Source organism: Phaseolus vulgaris, chromosome 5 (assembly GCF_051622355.1).
Source record: "Phaseolus vulgaris cultivar YP4 chromosome 5, ASM5162235v1, whole genome shotgun sequence".
Taxonomy (NCBI): domain Eukaryota; kingdom Viridiplantae; phylum Streptophyta; class Magnoliopsida; order Fabales; family Fabaceae; genus Phaseolus; species Phaseolus vulgaris.
The window spans coordinates 36,499,250-36,516,912 of record NC_143502.1 but is presented as its reverse complement, the minus strand read 5'-3'; the positions used below and the strand labels follow the sequence as shown (position 1 = coordinate 36,516,912).

The 17,663-nt window shown below is 30.3% G+C and overlaps 1 protein-coding gene and 1 pseudogene across 2 annotated transcripts; both read right to left on the bottom strand.

The window, feature by feature from the left end:
• Positions 1-1,243: 1,243 nt before the first annotated feature.
• LOC137835553 (uncharacterized) lies at positions 1,244-4,073 on the bottom strand (annotated as a pseudogene). The gene is made up of 5 exons (XR_016521142.1): positions 3,939-4,073; positions 3,514-3,597; positions 2,704-2,770; positions 2,128-2,311; positions 1,244-1,774 (listed from the first exon to the last, which is right to left on the bottom strand). The product of XR_016521142.1 is annotated as an uncharacterized LOC137835553 (transcript).
• A 4,963-nt stretch (positions 4,074-9,036) lies between these two features.
• On the bottom strand, positions 9,037-15,147 carry LOC137835552 (arogenate dehydratase/prephenate dehydratase 1, chloroplastic). The gene is made up of 11 exons (XM_068644112.2): positions 14,454-15,147; positions 13,516-13,583; positions 13,334-13,426; positions 12,897-13,097; positions 12,286-12,366; positions 12,096-12,191; positions 11,064-11,141; positions 10,892-10,981; positions 10,737-10,804; positions 10,385-10,466; positions 9,037-9,436 (listed from the first exon to the last, which is right to left on the bottom strand). The coding sequence occupies exons 1-11, from the start codon at positions 14,734-14,736 to the stop codon at positions 9,377-9,379; spliced, it is 1,200 nt and encodes a 399-aa protein (XP_068500213.1). The 5' UTR covers positions 14,737-15,147; the 3' UTR covers positions 9,037-9,376.
• Between the last annotated feature and the right edge of the window lie 2,516 nt (positions 15,148-17,663).

The following is a 17,663-nucleotide window of genomic DNA, read 5'->3' as shown; positions in this document are numbered from 1 at the left end:
GATAATAGATTGAGAACGATCATACCTGTGCCAACAATATGTGGAAGAATGATTCATGCCGACAAACTTGACATTGAAGCTTTTGATATGAACGAGGATTAGAAGGAGAGGAAGAAAATGAAATATTTTTATTAGTAGACCTGGAACCAAAACACCGATGTGTTGTTTGGGAAAGGGTGGACATGGTTAGCCACAATCAAATTTGTTGGAGTTGGGAAAAGTACTTTGAACACGAAAAAGATGAAACAGAAGAAAGAAGAAGATGATGGAACAATAATTGTATTCCCTTGAAGAAGATGATCAATAGAAGCCCCGACCTTGTCAATTCTTTCTTCTTAGAACCAACAAGAGCGTCTCCATCTCTTAGACAGTATATGGGTCAAGACGTGATGTTATGGAAAGTAACGAATGGATCATACTTCTCAGATAAGCCATCAAGAACGACTTCAATGTGTGATCTAGTGATATGAGGACAACCAATAGTAGCTAACTAGTCAACGCTCTTCTTGATGTCAAGAAGAAAAATGGTGACTGTATATATGAAGTTGGAGCTTGAGCTTTTTAACACGAACACGAGTGTGAGAGCCGTAATATATCTGAAGAGTTGACTATTTGATGAGAAGAGGAGAGACCTACCATTTTAGTGAATATTGGAGGAGACATGGAAGCAAACCATGCAAGCAAGACACCATGCAACAATGCAGAAGTAAATCTTGGAGGAGTAGACTATCCATCCAAGAAGTGTATGAAAGTTGAGACTCTGGAGAATGACATGGAACTACCGTTTTCAGATTAGGTAATTATCATCATCCACTTTGAAGTTAATTCGACGGGTGAAGATGTAAGGAGTGAAGAACGCGAAAGCAGAAAAATATTCAGTGTTTGTTGAAGTAGATGAAGCCATGGTAGCTCTTGTACCATGTGAGATGAGTGGGGTGATAGGAAAGAAGAGAAACAGAAGATACTGAGAGAGATTCTCAGGAAAGAAAAATATTATTTACTTAAAACTACCCCCATAAACAGTGAGCAATATTGCAGTAGCACATGCATACGTAAATAACACACTAAGTAACATCAACACCTTTGTTGTGGTGTGCGTGAAAGAGAAACAGAAAGCAATTTAGTAAACATTGAATAGCAGAAAGTTCAGGCAACAAAGGAGAGATAAAAAGATGACGAGAAGTGAACAAGACAGAAATCACATGACTTACATTATATTAAAACTCAAGCAACAAATTCAACATAGTCAAACTTTCTCCCAATATCTTAAAATATAATCTTTCAATTACAAGCACGTAATCTTCAATTTATTACATTCATCTGCAGAGCTAAAACTCTTCAGTACTATTACATTATTGATGGAATGCAAAAAGAGACATAAACTATGGCTAAGTTAACTGACAAGAAAATGATTGAAGTAGTGTCAAATTTTGAAGTTGCCAAGGGGAACTCTCTTCAGTGGTACAAGAACTCAGGACCTCACTGAAACACATTTATGTGAAGAATAAACAAGTCACTTGATGGTTTGAAATCCTTGTCCCTGACAAAGAGGGTGCATCTGATCATGACCATCACCTTTGATGAGCTTTAATAAAAGCCATCAATGAGGTATGTGCTGTCAAAGTAACATATCTCTGAAAGTAAAAGTTTTGTGTATCAGGGATGCTCCCATTTTCTGGGTGTTCAGCTCCTTATTCGTTTCATCTGTGCCCTTCCCTGCCATGAGCAAACTAACCATCAGCTTCACAACTTTAGCATAAGATACTGCCACAGCCTAAGTATAGAGCAAAAGTTAGGTTGTCCACAAAAGATGAATCACCAGAAAACTAAAATCTCATAAATTATATTTGGCTTAAGTACATGTTTGCGGTCCTATAGTATACTTGTTTTATAGTTTAGTCCTTATTTTTATTTTGGTTTCGGTATATATAGAATTATAATTTAAGGTTTTTGTCCTTAATCAGTGTAGGCCCTATGAAGTAAGTTTTTTATACAAGTCATTCTTACATAGAAAGATATTTATATTAGTCTTTATTACTCAAGAAATATCGACAATAACTGTAAAAAATTTGAAGGGAACAAAAACACATATTTATGCCATACACGTCACACCAACCAGTTATTTACCTGGAAGAAGCAAAGGGAAGACGCATAAGAAACGAAGCACTGGTTTGCACTATATGCAGATGCATAGTTTTTACAATGAGGAACATGCATCTTCAACTGCAGCTTAGTTTGTCCTTTGTGAGTGGCGGGGTCCTCTTAATTGAGATACTTGGTGTTTTGTGGATCTTTAAATTGACTGAAATGTCTAGAACATGGACAACATTGAATCAATCAAACATTTTTTCTTTCGAGTGAACAAACTACAGAAGAACACATTCGTGGCTGGTAGGAGATGCCACTGCCAATAGTCTCTCTTTGTATACTAATTTGTTCCATTTTACTATGCTACCAACGTGTTTGAAGTAAATCTCATGTCAAGATTAGAGATAAGATCAATAATATAGAAGTGTCTATAGATTTTCATAAAAAGTATGTTGTGTAAAGTTGAGTTAAATTTAAAGTAGATTTTGTAAGAATCCATTTATCTATCTTTTCATATTTGTAAAATCTACTTTATTAAAGAAGCTCAGAACGTTTGTAGCACTGTCTAAATAGCTTAATATTTTCAGTATCATGAACAATCTATGAAGGGGGTACCTGAGTTTGGGCCCAAGGCCCATCATGATGGCATCTGAGTTTCCTAATGAGTTACATCTTCATTCCACTGCAAAAATGACAAACCCACATGCATCAGCGCTGTTTCTCTATGTTTTTTTAAGCACTGATAAATTATGTGAAGGCAACCATTTTCTGCTTTAAGAAACAACACATACCCCTTTCATAGTTGAAAACATTCCATATGATAAACTATTTTATTATTGTCACCAGTTAGGTACATGTTTATTCACTAGATTATATATATAAAGAACTATAATTGGAGGTAACGTGTCACTGCCAATAACATATAATTATTAGTATACACTTGGCACCAAGTAATTGGAGAGGAGGGATTTCAGGTTCCATCTAGTAATAACCTGTTATATTCAACTATGCATGTTCTACTCAGTTTACATTGGCTAATTCTATGATAATAAATCAGTCTTAAGAGACTTCAAACCTGGTAAACATTAGTCAATAGCGTTTCCGTACACAAAATCTACAACCCACCAATAACATACGCATCTTCACCTCATACGTTTCATTGTTGATATATCTGTTAATTAAATACCCTTTATATGGGACCATCTCTTGGTTTATTTACAGCTTTATTTCATTAGTTCTCATATAGATTATCTTGTGTAATTCGCCACAGATCATACCAAATAAAGTGATGAACAAAATGAAAACGTTTTTCATTGGTACAAACACACAGATTCAATTAATATAACACACAACCCAATTGCGTGGATTTAGCATATGAAGAAGAATATTCACAGAATCACAGAAAAAGTAGAATATAAAAGTTACCTGAAAGCAATGGATTTTAGGTTATCTTGTTTGTAATGGCTTGAGATCAAAACTTCGAACCTATAATGGACCAAGAGAACCTACCTAACAAGCGTACAAATAGATCAATCAAGAACTCTTCCATCAAAACACCTCCTAAGAACAGTACTTAACCAAACCACACCCACCAGAACCAGCAAATAAAAGTTTGTAACTTTAGTACGTCTAAAGTGTTGTGATGAAGTAAAAGATCTGCATCTATGAAGAGAAAGCAGAAAACTGCTTAAAAAAAGTGTTTCAGCTAATCCAAAACTTAATTAACTACCTTGCGGTGTCAAATGATAATAAGAATAATAACCAAAAAAGAAAGCGAGTTCCTTGAAGTTTAAAGATGAAGCACATGAATCATAGATTTTAAAACCATGAACAAGAAGAGAGAAGCATACCAATGAACTTGAATTGAGAAAGAGGAAGAGGGTGAAAGCCACATCCAAGTTTATGAGCACAGAAATAAAAGGGTAGTTGGCACTTGTCCCATGGGGATCTCTATTAATGCATTGTTTTCGTCACTTGTAAAAGAGACTTATGTCTTAAATAATCATAATGTCGGAAAATGAAAAATGAAAAAGTAAAAAAAAAAAAAGAAAAAGGTGTTAGTGTGCAATGTTCATTGAACCTGGACAGAGATAATATGGTAGAACACAACATTAGAAAGCAGTAAAAAAGTTTGGTACAGACACGCCGCATCTGTAGGAAAAGAACAAAGCAAAAAGTATAGAGCATCACTATCATTCACCATCCATGCATCTTTCTTCACTCATGATTCTTTTTTTTTTTTAATTTTCATTACCATTGATGATGCATCATAGTAATGCATGCCATTTTTTTCTTCCCTCATTCTTAATCTTTGGTTGACACCAAGGGTTCAAGTCATAAAGTATAAGTATATATAAGTATATATATATATATATATATATGTGTGTGTGTGTACGAATATTTATAAAATATGGAGAGAATATTTTAAGGGTGACACGATTGATTGTTTTATTAATTTTAGAAGCATGTTTATGTATTTACATTTATTACTCAAAACTAAATTTTCGTATAAAATAAAACTTTTTTTTGTAAATTATAAAATAAAATCTGCTCCATAATTAGATTTGTCAATAAATGTTATGAATTATTCCTTTGTATTGTATATCACTAAGCTTAAACTCGCAGCCTATAACCAAATCCTTTAAATAGACTCAAAATATTCTCTCCTAAATTCTTTTAAAAGCTATAACAAAAAAGAAAAAAAATTAAAAAAATTGATTTGAATAATAATAAGCCAAATCTGTATCAACTTATTCAAAAACTTACAAGTTGATCATATCAATTCGACAATATGATTGAATGGGTGCACTTTTTTATTAATTATAAACTTATATGAGTTAATTCGGTCTAGAATTGTTTAGTAAAAACTCTCTCTATGATCACCCCATACATATTTTAAAATAAATAACTAAAGAAAAACTGTACATTAATTTTATTTTCTGATTTTTATTTTACAAGTTTTATTAACTTGACTCTTCTGGATTCCTTCAACCAAGACATATAACTAATAATAGATTATCAAAATCACCTAATATTTAAAGTCTCCAATAATGCTAATAATTAAGATATATTTGCTCTAAAAGATTCAACTTATAAACAATAACGATGAAAGTGTCAGCTGTAGCTAAGAATCTATTTTAAATCTTCTGAAGATATTATGAATTTAACCTCTATTGTATATATGAAATAATGCACGATTTTCATAGTGTTATAAACGTTTAAATTTATAGTGAGTGGATATTCCCTTATATTCGCCATTAAAGATGTCACTCTTGACATTTTGTGTGAAGCAAGCGACAGAATATTCTTCTTTTACCTACTTATTTTTCCCTTATAAAATTATGTACTTTAGGACAAAATAATAGATAAATAAGAGGAATGGTGAGAAGACAGTGATGAATGTTGAATGTTGATGCATCTAGACATGTCTATGGTGCTTATACATTAGTTGTTGTTGTTTTTTAATTTTTTTCATATAGAGAGGCATGCCACCAATTTTGCAGTTAGTTTACAGAAAACAAGGTGGGTGGAGGTTGGGGTAAATGTGATAAACCACTCAAGCAAATAAATGTACAACTATGTCTGCTTCTGACTCACCTTCCTCTTAGGTGAAAAATAACAAAAATCAAATGAGTCTTAATCTTAAAACAGTTTTTTATTTTCAAACTCAAGTTAATTTAATATATATATATATATATATGAAAATTGATAGATTTACATGACAGATAACATAGGTTTAACAAATATGTAAAAAATAGAGATTAATATCATATTAAAATATGAATTTTAAGTTTATTTTAACATATAACAAATTTGTAAAAATCTAGATTGATATCATGTTAAAATCATGTTAACAAAATTGTCTAATGTATTTTGTCCTTATCTCTATAAAAAAAAATATATAATAGAAAACAATGTCACCCTTTACTCTTATTTTTTTTTATCTACCATGAAACTATCAAACTGTAAGGTGGAAAAATGGTGAGAAGAATGATGTACTTTTTGAATAAAATTAAAATTTGTATTTAATAAGTGAGAAATTATTGGATATGTAATGAATATATTTACAAATAGGGATGACAATGTGGATCGGTCCGCCTGCAGGTTTTTGGGTCAGTCCACATAAGAATTTCTTTTTAAATTAATGAAAAATAAATTTTTAGATATAAATTTTGAATAAATTTACTTTTTGTTTATTAAGTTAATTTTTTATTTAGATGAATTAGGTAAATTGTTTCACAATTTCAATTAAATTTGAATTTTAATCGTACTAATAAATTGACTAATAAAATATTTTATCAAATATATACACTTTTTTAAGGTAATACACGCATACACATGATTATTATTTTAATTTAAAAATTAGTATAAAATAATAAATATATATATATATATATAATACTATATTTAAATTTTATTATAAAAATATTAAGGTCTAACTACTGGATTTAACATTTGATGAATATTGAAATCTAAACAATTTATGCATTTAAGAAAGATGATCATTATCGAATTTCTTGAAGGTGTTATGAATTAAGGATTGAGTGGGTTTTCTTTTTGCACCTCCATATCTTTCTTCTTGCATCCCATACTTAAAAAAAATACTCAAATTGAAAAAATACATTTTTCAATAATGTTTTTTCTTTAATTTTGAAAAATGTGGAATTTACAGACTGTCCAGGTTATAGAATATGAAAGTTAAATTTTTTGTATCGAATTGTACAATATTTCAGATTGCACAACTCAGAATACAAATTTGTATTCCAGATTTTAGAATTTGAAATGGATAATTTTAGAATTTGAAAAGGATAATTTTAGAATTTTCTGAAAACATGAGGGTACAAGAAGAAATTATGGGGGTGTAAAAAAAAATTTCTAAATTTTTAGGATATGTGGATTATGCGGGTCAACCCGTCTTGCAATTGATCTGCTCGGACTGTAGGTTATGGGGACGGGTTTAAGCATGTTAGCGGGTTGAAATAAGGAGTGTGCTCACTTTTTTTCTCAAAAACCAAGGGTCAACCCACATGACTAATCCTGCTTTATCATCCCTATTCACAATCTCAATTAATTTGTGTATAACATATATTTAAATTATTTACTTTTAAAATAATACTTAGTTACATATCATGTAAAAAGTCAATTTAAATAAAGTAGTTACTCAATAACTTTAGTAGTAAAAAATGGAGGAAGACATCAATAACTATGTTTGAAATTTATTAGGAATTATGTTAGTTTAATTATTTAGAGTGTGTTTGGATTAGAGAGAATGAAAAAGGAAGAAAATGAAGGAAAATAAACTTATAATAAGATTTTTTTAATTAAGTCAATGAAAGTGAGAAGTGAAAAAGAAAAAATGTGAGTGATTTGACTAATGTAATAAATTTAAGAAAATATAAAATATTTATAAAATAACCAAATTACCCTTATTATTATAAATTAATTTAAAAAAATTAATTTAATTTTACTATTATTTTTTATTATTAATTTTATTATTATATAAATTTATTTTACTATATATTTTACTATTTTTTGATTTAAAATTTTTATTTTTATTGTTTTGTTAATAATATATTATTATACATTTATTTTGTTATTATTATTGTTTATCATTTAATATTTTTATTTTATTTTATTATATAAATTTATTTTATCATATTATAATATAATTAATTATTATATTATATAATGTAATTATTATATTGTTATCAAGGTTAAAATTGTAAAATATTATCTTCCAACAATTTTTTTTTTCGCTCACAAGTGGTTCAAATGCATCCCTTCTACGTCTCAGTTATTGCATTTCTGGTTAAATCACATAAAATAAACCATTTTATCTGTAGCAGTTGCGCAAATTTCAAATCAAGTATTTGTATTGGGTTATTTTTAAGTAATTTGAGAAAAACATCTTAATAACCCAAGTTAATAAAATAAACTAAGAAAAACATGGATTATGTCATAAGCTATTCAAAATATCAAAATATCAAAATAAAGTTTAACATGTTAGTTTTAACAATAAGGAAGCTGTTTTGGATTAGACTTGAGGTACAATTTGTTAGGGAAGTCACTTCAACCTAAATGTTGAATAAAATTAAGTTAATACTTACAAGTAAAATTTCACCATTAAATTTTCAACAAAGAATCCATTGATACAAAATTAAAGTTACCTTGTCATTAGAATAAGATAAAAAATATTTTTTAAAAAAAATATTTAGTTCCATACCAATTTTGTTAGATTTTTTTATAAAATTTGTATAAAACTTTGCAAGAAAATGATTTTGGCTCTCATATATTATGATAAATTGTAAATTTTTTAAAGATATTGTCACCATTTTTTTTTCTTAAAATAGTTTCAATGGATTAAGGAAAGATATTTATAAACTACCATTAATATTATATATATATATATATTAATGATAAGTGAAAAAACATGTATTTTCTTTTATTCAGGTCTATGCAGTATGCAATGATGAAATGTCACGACATGGTATTATGTTGTACTCATTTGGTGGAGCACATGAACAGAACACAAAGTAACATTTTTTTTGTACTGATACACTTTTCTGTCACAGTCACAACCCCTTCTTTTGATCTTGACAAAATTCGGGATTAGCATAAATTTAATCTCGGTGTGCCAATCGAATATAGCAAGAACACGTGCCAAGTTGGTGGCAGGAACATGTTTCAACAAGAATTGAAGACATGACATTACATGAAAAGAGATGAGAACCAATTATGTTCTCATTGGTTATGGTGACAACTGAGTTCACAGTGCCACAATGCATCAGCAGGTTTTTTTTTTGTTTCTTCTGTTGGGTTTGACTTGTAATGGAATGAAAGCTACACATTTGGCTAGAGGCACTTTCAACAAGAATATTTAGAATATATGCAGAGAATATAACCACGACACAAACTTGGTGGGTGGAAGATGTTAACAGAAAAAAAAAATTTCTGATGTGAACCAAACATGTTCTTATTGATTGCGATGACATCACTGACAGAAAGCATTAACGGATTCTTTCCCCTTTTGTTGCTCCTTATTTTTTAAGGTTTGACAATGTAATAGAGAGAAAAATATTTGGCTAAAACCTAATTTATCTAATTATCCTTTGTGAAGATCTCTTCAATGAGTAGATGAAGTAATGGCACTGTCTAAGGTCATAAGAATGAACTATTGGTATCATATATTACATTTTTTACCATCTGACAGCTCTTATTCACTTGGACATCAAAGTATCTCCAAATCATCATCCAAGTTTCAATGAAAACTCACCAATAAAAGAGATAGCTATAATGTGGTTGTATCTATGGGATAGCAGCCCAACACCCGAAGAAATGTGGCAAATTCCTGTAGGAACAAAACGGTTTTGATGTAGTTAGATACTCATGACATGAAAATGGAAAAAATACTATGCAGAAAAAGTTTTTAGGAGTCCAAACATGAATGTAAGTGTTACATTGACTAGAAATAAACAAATTAAACACCATACAAAGAAGAAGACCATAAAATAATTGTACTGGTTCAGGTCTCATACTTCAGTTACTGCATATTTTAGATTACTTTCTCCACCTTCATATTTCTAAAATATCCATTTTGGTCTTTGTAATTAATATCTCTTGCCAATTTTAAGCTTATTTTAGCTGGCAATCTTGTGAATTGTAGGTAGATGTAATAATGGTAGATGCAACAAATGGTTAATGTCATTTGATTTTTTTATCCTTATCCCACAGAAAGAAAAATTGTTACTATTAATTCCAGAATACAACAATCCTTACAGAGTGAGAAAATAAAATTTTGGATTCAACAATGGGAAGTGAAAAAAAGGTCAACTAATTTAAAATTATGGATTATGTAATCTGTTATGTATTTTTGGATTTCATTGTATAATCTATAAGCAAAAAATTAATTTTGAATTATATAATATGAAATATATTTTTGGATTGCACAATTTTAATTACAAATTGTACCATCTTCAAAGGGAAAAGTCTAAAAAGGTAGCAAATCCCATATTAACTACTGCTGTGAATGAACTAATCCCAAATTATAAGATGAAACCAGAATTGATCTCAGTGGTGGTTGTTATTGTGCTTAGACACTCATTTTTGGACTGTCATCAGTGTCCAATCTTGCAAACAGCAATTTTAGAGGTCTATTTCTCGGCACGAGGAAGTATATTAGAAATCAATATTGATTAGTGATATAGCCAAAGTAGTCTCAAATTCTAAGAAAGAAGAGATAAAAAAAAGAATCAAAAGACATAACTCAAATAATAAAATAAGAAGTCTAAGAACATACCTGTAGATGTGCTAAAGCAGTTTGTGCTCGAGGCTCAGTCATAGATGCCTCAAAATCAATATAGAAAAGGTAATCGAAGTACCTAAATAAAAAAAATACAACAGGTTATACTAAAGTTTGCATCAACATCTAAGAAAATACAGTGTTTCAGATATCTAAGATTCATTCTACCCTAAATTATTTTGCACATTCAACCGAAAACAAATTAGGAGAAGAGGGAAATTAGACCACGTTTGAGCACTTCAGCAATTAAAGACAAACTAGCTTGAACCAGATATTGCGTGAAGCAATATGATGAAAAAGAATGGCCAATTTCAGTACTCCAATGTGAAAAGGCAAAACGCTAACTTACTTGGCAGTTCCTGTGTTGGAGTCATCAACAACTCTTAATGGCCGATTTCTTTGTGGGCGGCTTTCAATCTGATTTCAAAATACAGTATTAATTTTCTTGTAATCATCATGCATAGAGACAGACTTACAAGAAGAAAACATTTTCCCATAGATAACCTTGGATAAATTTATGTCCCTCAATGCAAATACTGCCAAAGCCTTAAACAGTACTCCGGGACCTTCTTCCAGCGTAAACACAATACTTGTCTGAAAATATTGAACAATTTGTTCTAGAGAATCTTGTATCATGATTATGAGACAATAGTCATACATCCAAAAGAGCTTTTACCTTAAAGGGCTTATCAGCTTTTGGGATTATTGGATCCCTTGCAAGCACGAGATACCGACTGATGATTTCATAATCATCCTGTACAAGACAATCAAACCAACACAAGAATTTCTTATTTACAGAAATACAGAGGAATATAATATATAGCGTCTATTGCAGAAGTTTGTACACTAATGAATGAAAAAGAACATGTCTCATGCACTTCTTTTTATGTAAATCAATACACACAACACAGCATACCCTTGTCATTGAATTTTGGAAGGAATACACATAGCAAATGCATTGCAAGTTGGCTTAAGAGTGTATTGATTTAGCTTAGCAGTAAAATTTGCTCAAGGGTGTAAAGAGCATATTTGAAAGGGGATTGGTTCGCAGATATTCAAAATTGGATTTTAGCATCTCACCACCATCCACGTTATTCCTGGGACAGGAGTGAAGCAAGTGAGAAAGAGGATAAAAAATGGTTCAAATAGTTTGACAGCCTCAGAAAGAACGTTCTGAACTCTACAGAACAAAGGTCTAAGCTAAATGTTGAAATCATGGAAATTTCACATTTATTTTCTTGTATATATTACTGTTAGAGATATAAACTTGGGGTTCTAGCTAAGAACAGCATAACCTTCAAGGGGAACTGTTCTTTAGAAAAGATAAAGTGTCTGGTTTATCTGGAGGAGAGGTGGAGATGGAGCAATCTAAAAAGGCCATAGGTTGAATTGCCAGTATAAGTTGAACGACACATTCCCTCTAGTCAACAACTATATTTACACTAGAATATGCAATTCATCTCTCCTGGTTTCAGGGTCAATGTTTTCTTATTTCACAAAGTTTCCCTAATAATTTGTGAGAAATTAAAAGTTCTTCACCAAAGCTAAACTTCTTATTTGCAAATCTCCGGTAGTTTCTTGCCTTCAAACTAATATAACATTGGAGACACCAAGTTCTCAAATGAATACTTGAAATTCAAATCAAAGGTAAATCAGTCACAAGATAATTGTCGATTTCTAGCAAATGATGATTGGTGAGAGATATTACTTGGATTCGTTCTGCAAGTACATTAAGTCCATAGATTTCTGCAGCTCGAATGCTTGCAATTGCACCAGCATCATGTAGGCCATTTGAAGCTATAATCTAATCTCACAGGCACATTAAGAAAAACAGAAAACAAAATTATTCTCTACTTTAGAGAAAGTCTGAAGTCACATAAGATATATAGATAGATTACCTGAGCAGCAGCAGCTGTATCATCAACGTTTACTCTAGCAACGCCTAATTTAGTTAAGAAATCATCACTCAATTCAAGTGCCTGCAAGCAAAACCCTCTTCAGAGCTCTGATGTGACTAGTACAAATTGAGGTATTCTACTACATTCAGTATATTATTTATAGAATATTACTCATTGATTCAGTTATATTAACGAAAAGTGCTCAGGCTTTTATTTTAAACAAACAAAATCCAAATGCGGGTAGAAAACTAAATGATTTGTAATCTACAGTCTACTTGCTCCAAATTAATCAATGTCAAACAAACTAGGCAATGAAAAATACTTTTTACACGTCCCTCCTTGTTTAACTAATGGGTAAAACAACTAACACACAGCTTTCAAGAGAACATTTCAATAAGTTTGAAATATTTAAAATTCAGTATTACTTAGAAAATTAATTGATTAAATCCCAGTTTCATTCATGGATGGACCAATAATATATAAATCTTAAAGCAATCTATATATTTCTTATGTTCCATAGGATTAGATGCAACAACAATAGGTTTTGCATAATAGTATAGCAAATCTATACTACCACATCTGAAAAAAAGGCCAGCAACATGCAGCCTCACCTGAGAATGACTTAGAACACGTTTTAGGTACTCTGTCCTGACACCAGGCAGAGCTAGAAGGGAGAGATTAGTAGTCAACTGCACCTCACCAACAATGTGAAGCCTATGGCGCAGAAGTAAATCATAGTTCCGATGAATGCTTCCCCCAGACGTATTTTCTATTGGAATAATAACCTTCTCTGCCAACCATAACTCAACAGCCTGCCAGACATTATTTTTAAATGGGAAACTGAGCAAGGAGAATCACATCTGAGAAGGTCGTTACAAAGACATTGAAACCCATTACTCTTACCTTTAAGTAAAGTTAAAAGTGAAAACATATAGTATGGAGAAACAGAAAATGAAAATCATTTGTGATAAATCTGAAAATATAAGGATTATTACTGTTTTATCCAAATATTAGCTTCAAGAATATTACAGATTATGTCAAATCAAACCTTAAAAGCTTCTTCAAAGTCATTGCAGGAAACCGTTTCGCAATTGGGGTAAGCTTTGAGTGCAGCATCCTCACTGTATGATCCGGGCATCCCCTAATTCAGCAATCCAAACAAATAATGAGCCATGGATAACAGGTCACACATTTGCAACCATTGCATACATCATGATCATACATTCATACCTTAAACGATACCCGTACTTTAGCACCAGCATCAGAAGCAGACACAATATCAGATATGGACAATGGTTCTACAGTCAGTGACAAGAACAGAAGTTTCAAAATCAGAAATGTTCCAGTAAAACTCAACAAAATACAAAATGGGAATTCATAAGGTCAAATGATAATGAAATAAGATTGGAAAGTAAAGAAAATAGGATCCATAGCTTTCAAATTGATAACAACTAGTCTGATCAGGACACTATAGCTCTTAACATGAGTTGAAAACTTTTTCTTCAAGATGCGTGTTAAATTCTAAACAATATTCCCCACCTTTAGAAAAAAACATGAAAATAATGAGAAATATAATAGTAGGTTAATGAAAGACCAAAAAACTAAACACCAATGGCTGTGTCCAAAACTAATTTTCATAAACAATAGGGATTCTTAATCTATATTTGATTATAAGTTAATAACATCATCCCATCAAAAAGTTCCTTCCTCTAGTTAGAAAGGAAATAATTAAACAGAAGTTCCCTTATAATTTTCTAATTCTCCAGGGACAAAAATAGTATCCAAAATTCCAATTTTATCATGACAATTTACCAACTTCAGCCTGTCCCTTCACCCCATAACCACATCATTTTTCCTGCATTTCATCAGCTTACTCTGGCTATGACAACAAATTCTAAAAGCAACAAATAGCATGTGCCCAACCGTGGTCTTGCAAGTTGTCACAAAAAGTGTGCAAACCCAATTAATCACTTGAAATCAAACCCCCAAAAGACGAGAACTTATTCATCGAGCAAAAAGCAAGCAACGATGGAATATATTAAAACCAACATGGATATTAAATACTGACAAAACATTTAATAAGGTTCCTTAAATACTACTACTACTACTATCTATTACTACAATTAATCATCTTGAAGAAAGTAAAGTGTAGAAAAGCTAACACCCACTTGGAAGGGCGACCAAATCTTTATGCACTCCATGGGAAACATCACCGTCCATTGGATGGTGATCAACAACGTGCATCACTACCTTCATCGGCTTCAATGGATTCTCATCCCCCCAAATCCTCATGGTTCGGCCAACACACATCCCACCCCATTTGTGTGCACTCTTCGGGTGTTTTTTCCAACTCAGTGTAAGAGAATGGTGTCTGTTCCGCAAATTGTGATACCGAAGTTCAGAACCTGGGAGCCCTGCTACCACAAGATACCTTGTAGTTGTAACAGCCATGGAGGTCAACGGTTGTCAATAGTTGAACTGTGCTTTCTCACACCCAAAACCATTACAAAAATGTGATGTGCAAAAATTACCAGAAGCAATGCTTGAACCAAAGAATGAAGCTGAGGTTCCCCAGAGACTAAAACAATAACAATACTATGAAATTTTTTAAAAATTTATTTCAATATTTGAACTCTTTTTTCATTTTAATCTTTAAACATGCATAATTATAATCACTAAGTCTTCACAGTAACAATAAAAAAATTAGGAACTTAATGGATTCTAAATTTTTTTTAATTTTTCTTAGTTTTAGAAATAATATAACAACAAAATGCAATTTTAAAACTAAATCGAAATAAACAGATAAATAGTTTTTGGAAATTTCTTCTCAATTAAAATAAATAAATAAAATACAAACCTTACAGAAGGTAGTTAGAGTTAGTGTTAGATTTACATCAATGTCATGAGAATATTTTCGTAGAAAGTCATGCTTGTGCTCATAATTATAATAATAATTTTGTCTTCAGAATCAAATTCAAATCCATATTTTTGTGCTTTACTGACCCACTTCTTTTGAGTAGTTACGTGTAGTATTCAACTCATTTATTTACATTTTTTTGTGCTAATAAAGATTTTTAATTAGCTGGGTGCAAATTATTTTACACTAAAAATAAGAAATTTAAACTTAATTAGTTTTGTTTTTGTACATAAAATTGCCAGGGCCCAAAAAATAGCAAATGAAAACTAAACGCCTGTACTGGGCGCCTGCACTTCCATATTTTCTTGAAAATAGCAAATGAAAACTACAAGTACTAGGCCGCTTACTTCCTGCACCTCCATATTTTCTTGAAAATAGCAAATGCAAACTATACACCTATGGTAGGTGGTAGGCTGCTTCTTCCTACACCTCCATATTTTCTTGAAAATAGCAAATGAAAACTATACACCTGTGGTAGGTGGTAGGCTGCTTCTTCCTGCACTTCCATATTTTCTTGAAAATAGCAAATGAAAACTAAACATAGGCTGCACCTCCATACTTTATTGAGTCAACTCTCATACTAAATGTAAAAATACATTTTAATTTTTAAAATCTCAAGTTCTTTATATTCTGGATTATATAATCTAGAACATATTTTTGGATCTGGAAGTATTCTCTACATTTATAGAATCTAGAAGTAATTTAAAAAATATATATTCCAGATTACATAACCCGGAAACTAATATTAAATATGGAAATAACTTTCAGATTATATAATCTGAAATATTTTTTTTTTTAAATGTTGTTACAAATTACATAATCCAAAAGTCTTTTATGGATTTGTGAGTAGTTTATGAATTATGTAATGTGAATATATTCTGGATTATATAATTCGGAAGCTAATCTCAGATTCAAAGAAGACATCTAGATTATGTAATCTAGAAGCTAATCACGAATTTAAAAAAAGACTTTCAAATTACATAATTTAGAAGCTAATTATGAATCTAAAAAAAAAACCTTCTATAATCCAGAATATGAACTACACTTTAACTTTTTTATAAATGAACATTTTTGGAATACAAAAATTTATGGCGTAACACAATAATATATGGAGGTGGATGAAGAAGTAGTCCCCCAATGATAGGAGTAGCAGGGAAAAAAAGGAGAGTAAAGAAATAGACTATTGATGAAAACATTTACTTCTTCATAAAAAAATAAATGGTTTAATTAATTAATATTATAGTTTTTTTAATTTCCTTTTGCATACCAAAAATTTATCTTTCAACATGCTCAAAACGACAATATTCATTGAACTATTTAATTAAAGAATACTAAGATGTGTTTTGGTTTAGTGTTGTAGGCGTTCTAACATCTTCACTTGATTTGCATGATAGAACCAACTTCATTTTTTGTTTTGGACCGATTTAACTAGTTTTTTTTTTTTTTGTATTTACATCATCGATTTTAATTTTGTGATAGTGCTAAAAGCATTTAAAGTTACTTAATAATCACTACTTAATAAAATGCTAAAAGCTTTTTAATTTTAATACGAAGTTACTTAATAACTTACACCAATAACTATAATACCTAAAATAATTACATGTATGAAACTAAATTATAAAAATCCTAAGTATACTAAAACAATTTTTTGGATAAATATAATAAGGATTAGATACAAAAGAATTTGTGTATAAAAGACTATTACGTATAGTTTTTATCTTTAAAGATTAAATAAAATTATGTGCAAAGATGTAATATTGGAGAGATAAGGACATTTTCATAGTATATATATGAGTGTAAACTCCACTTTAAGAGCTGGTTTTATAAGTTATGTTGAGTTAGACTTAAAAATCGCTTCTTAAGATGATATCATAGTCTATCGTAACAAGAATTTGTTGAACTTATCAAGTCACAACCCATAAATATATAGTCTCACGCATGAGTTGACAAGTCTCAATGTAAGGAGATGTATTGGAGATCTCACATCGACTATAGATAATGACATTTTCATAGTTTATAAATGAATACAAACTTTATCTTATGAACCAATTTCATAAGATTAAGTTAAGTTTAAAATTCACTTTTTAAAAAAATAAATACATAAAAGACTAATACTTATAACTTCTATCTTTAAAGACTACAAAATATAATGCACCAAAATATAACTTAAAAACACTAATAAAGGTAGAAGTGGTGGAATATATAAAATATTGTCAAATTTTTTGTTCTTGTAAAATTTTGTAGGTTAGAGAAAATAATCATTTTTTAAAATTTAGAACAAATTAGCATATTTATGTTAAATGTTTATTCAGAATAATGTTATTTATATGGCAGTTTTTTTTTTTGTAATAATTATTTTATAGAAGAAACTAAAAGAGAGAATGCGTAAGAATATAAATAGTACAACAAAGAGAAATTTATTATATTTACATATGTATTAAAATTATTGTATATATAAGTA

What these genes read in the sequence shown, in the direction of transcription:
- LOC137835552 (XM_068644112.2), bottom strand. Translation starts at nt 14,736, where the DNA reads ATGGCTGTTACAACTACAAGGTATCTTGTGGTAGCAGGGCTCCCAGGT. An exon ending in GGGACATAAATTTATCCAAG is followed by an intron (nt 10,805 to 10,891) that starts GTTATCTATGGG and finishes TTTTGAAATCAG; the next exon opens with ATTGAAAGCCGCCCACAAAG. An exon ending in TCCAACACAGGAACTGCCAA is followed by an intron (nt 10,467 to 10,736) that starts GTAAGTTAGCGT and finishes TTTTTTATTTAG; the next exon opens with GTACTTCGATTACCTTTTCT.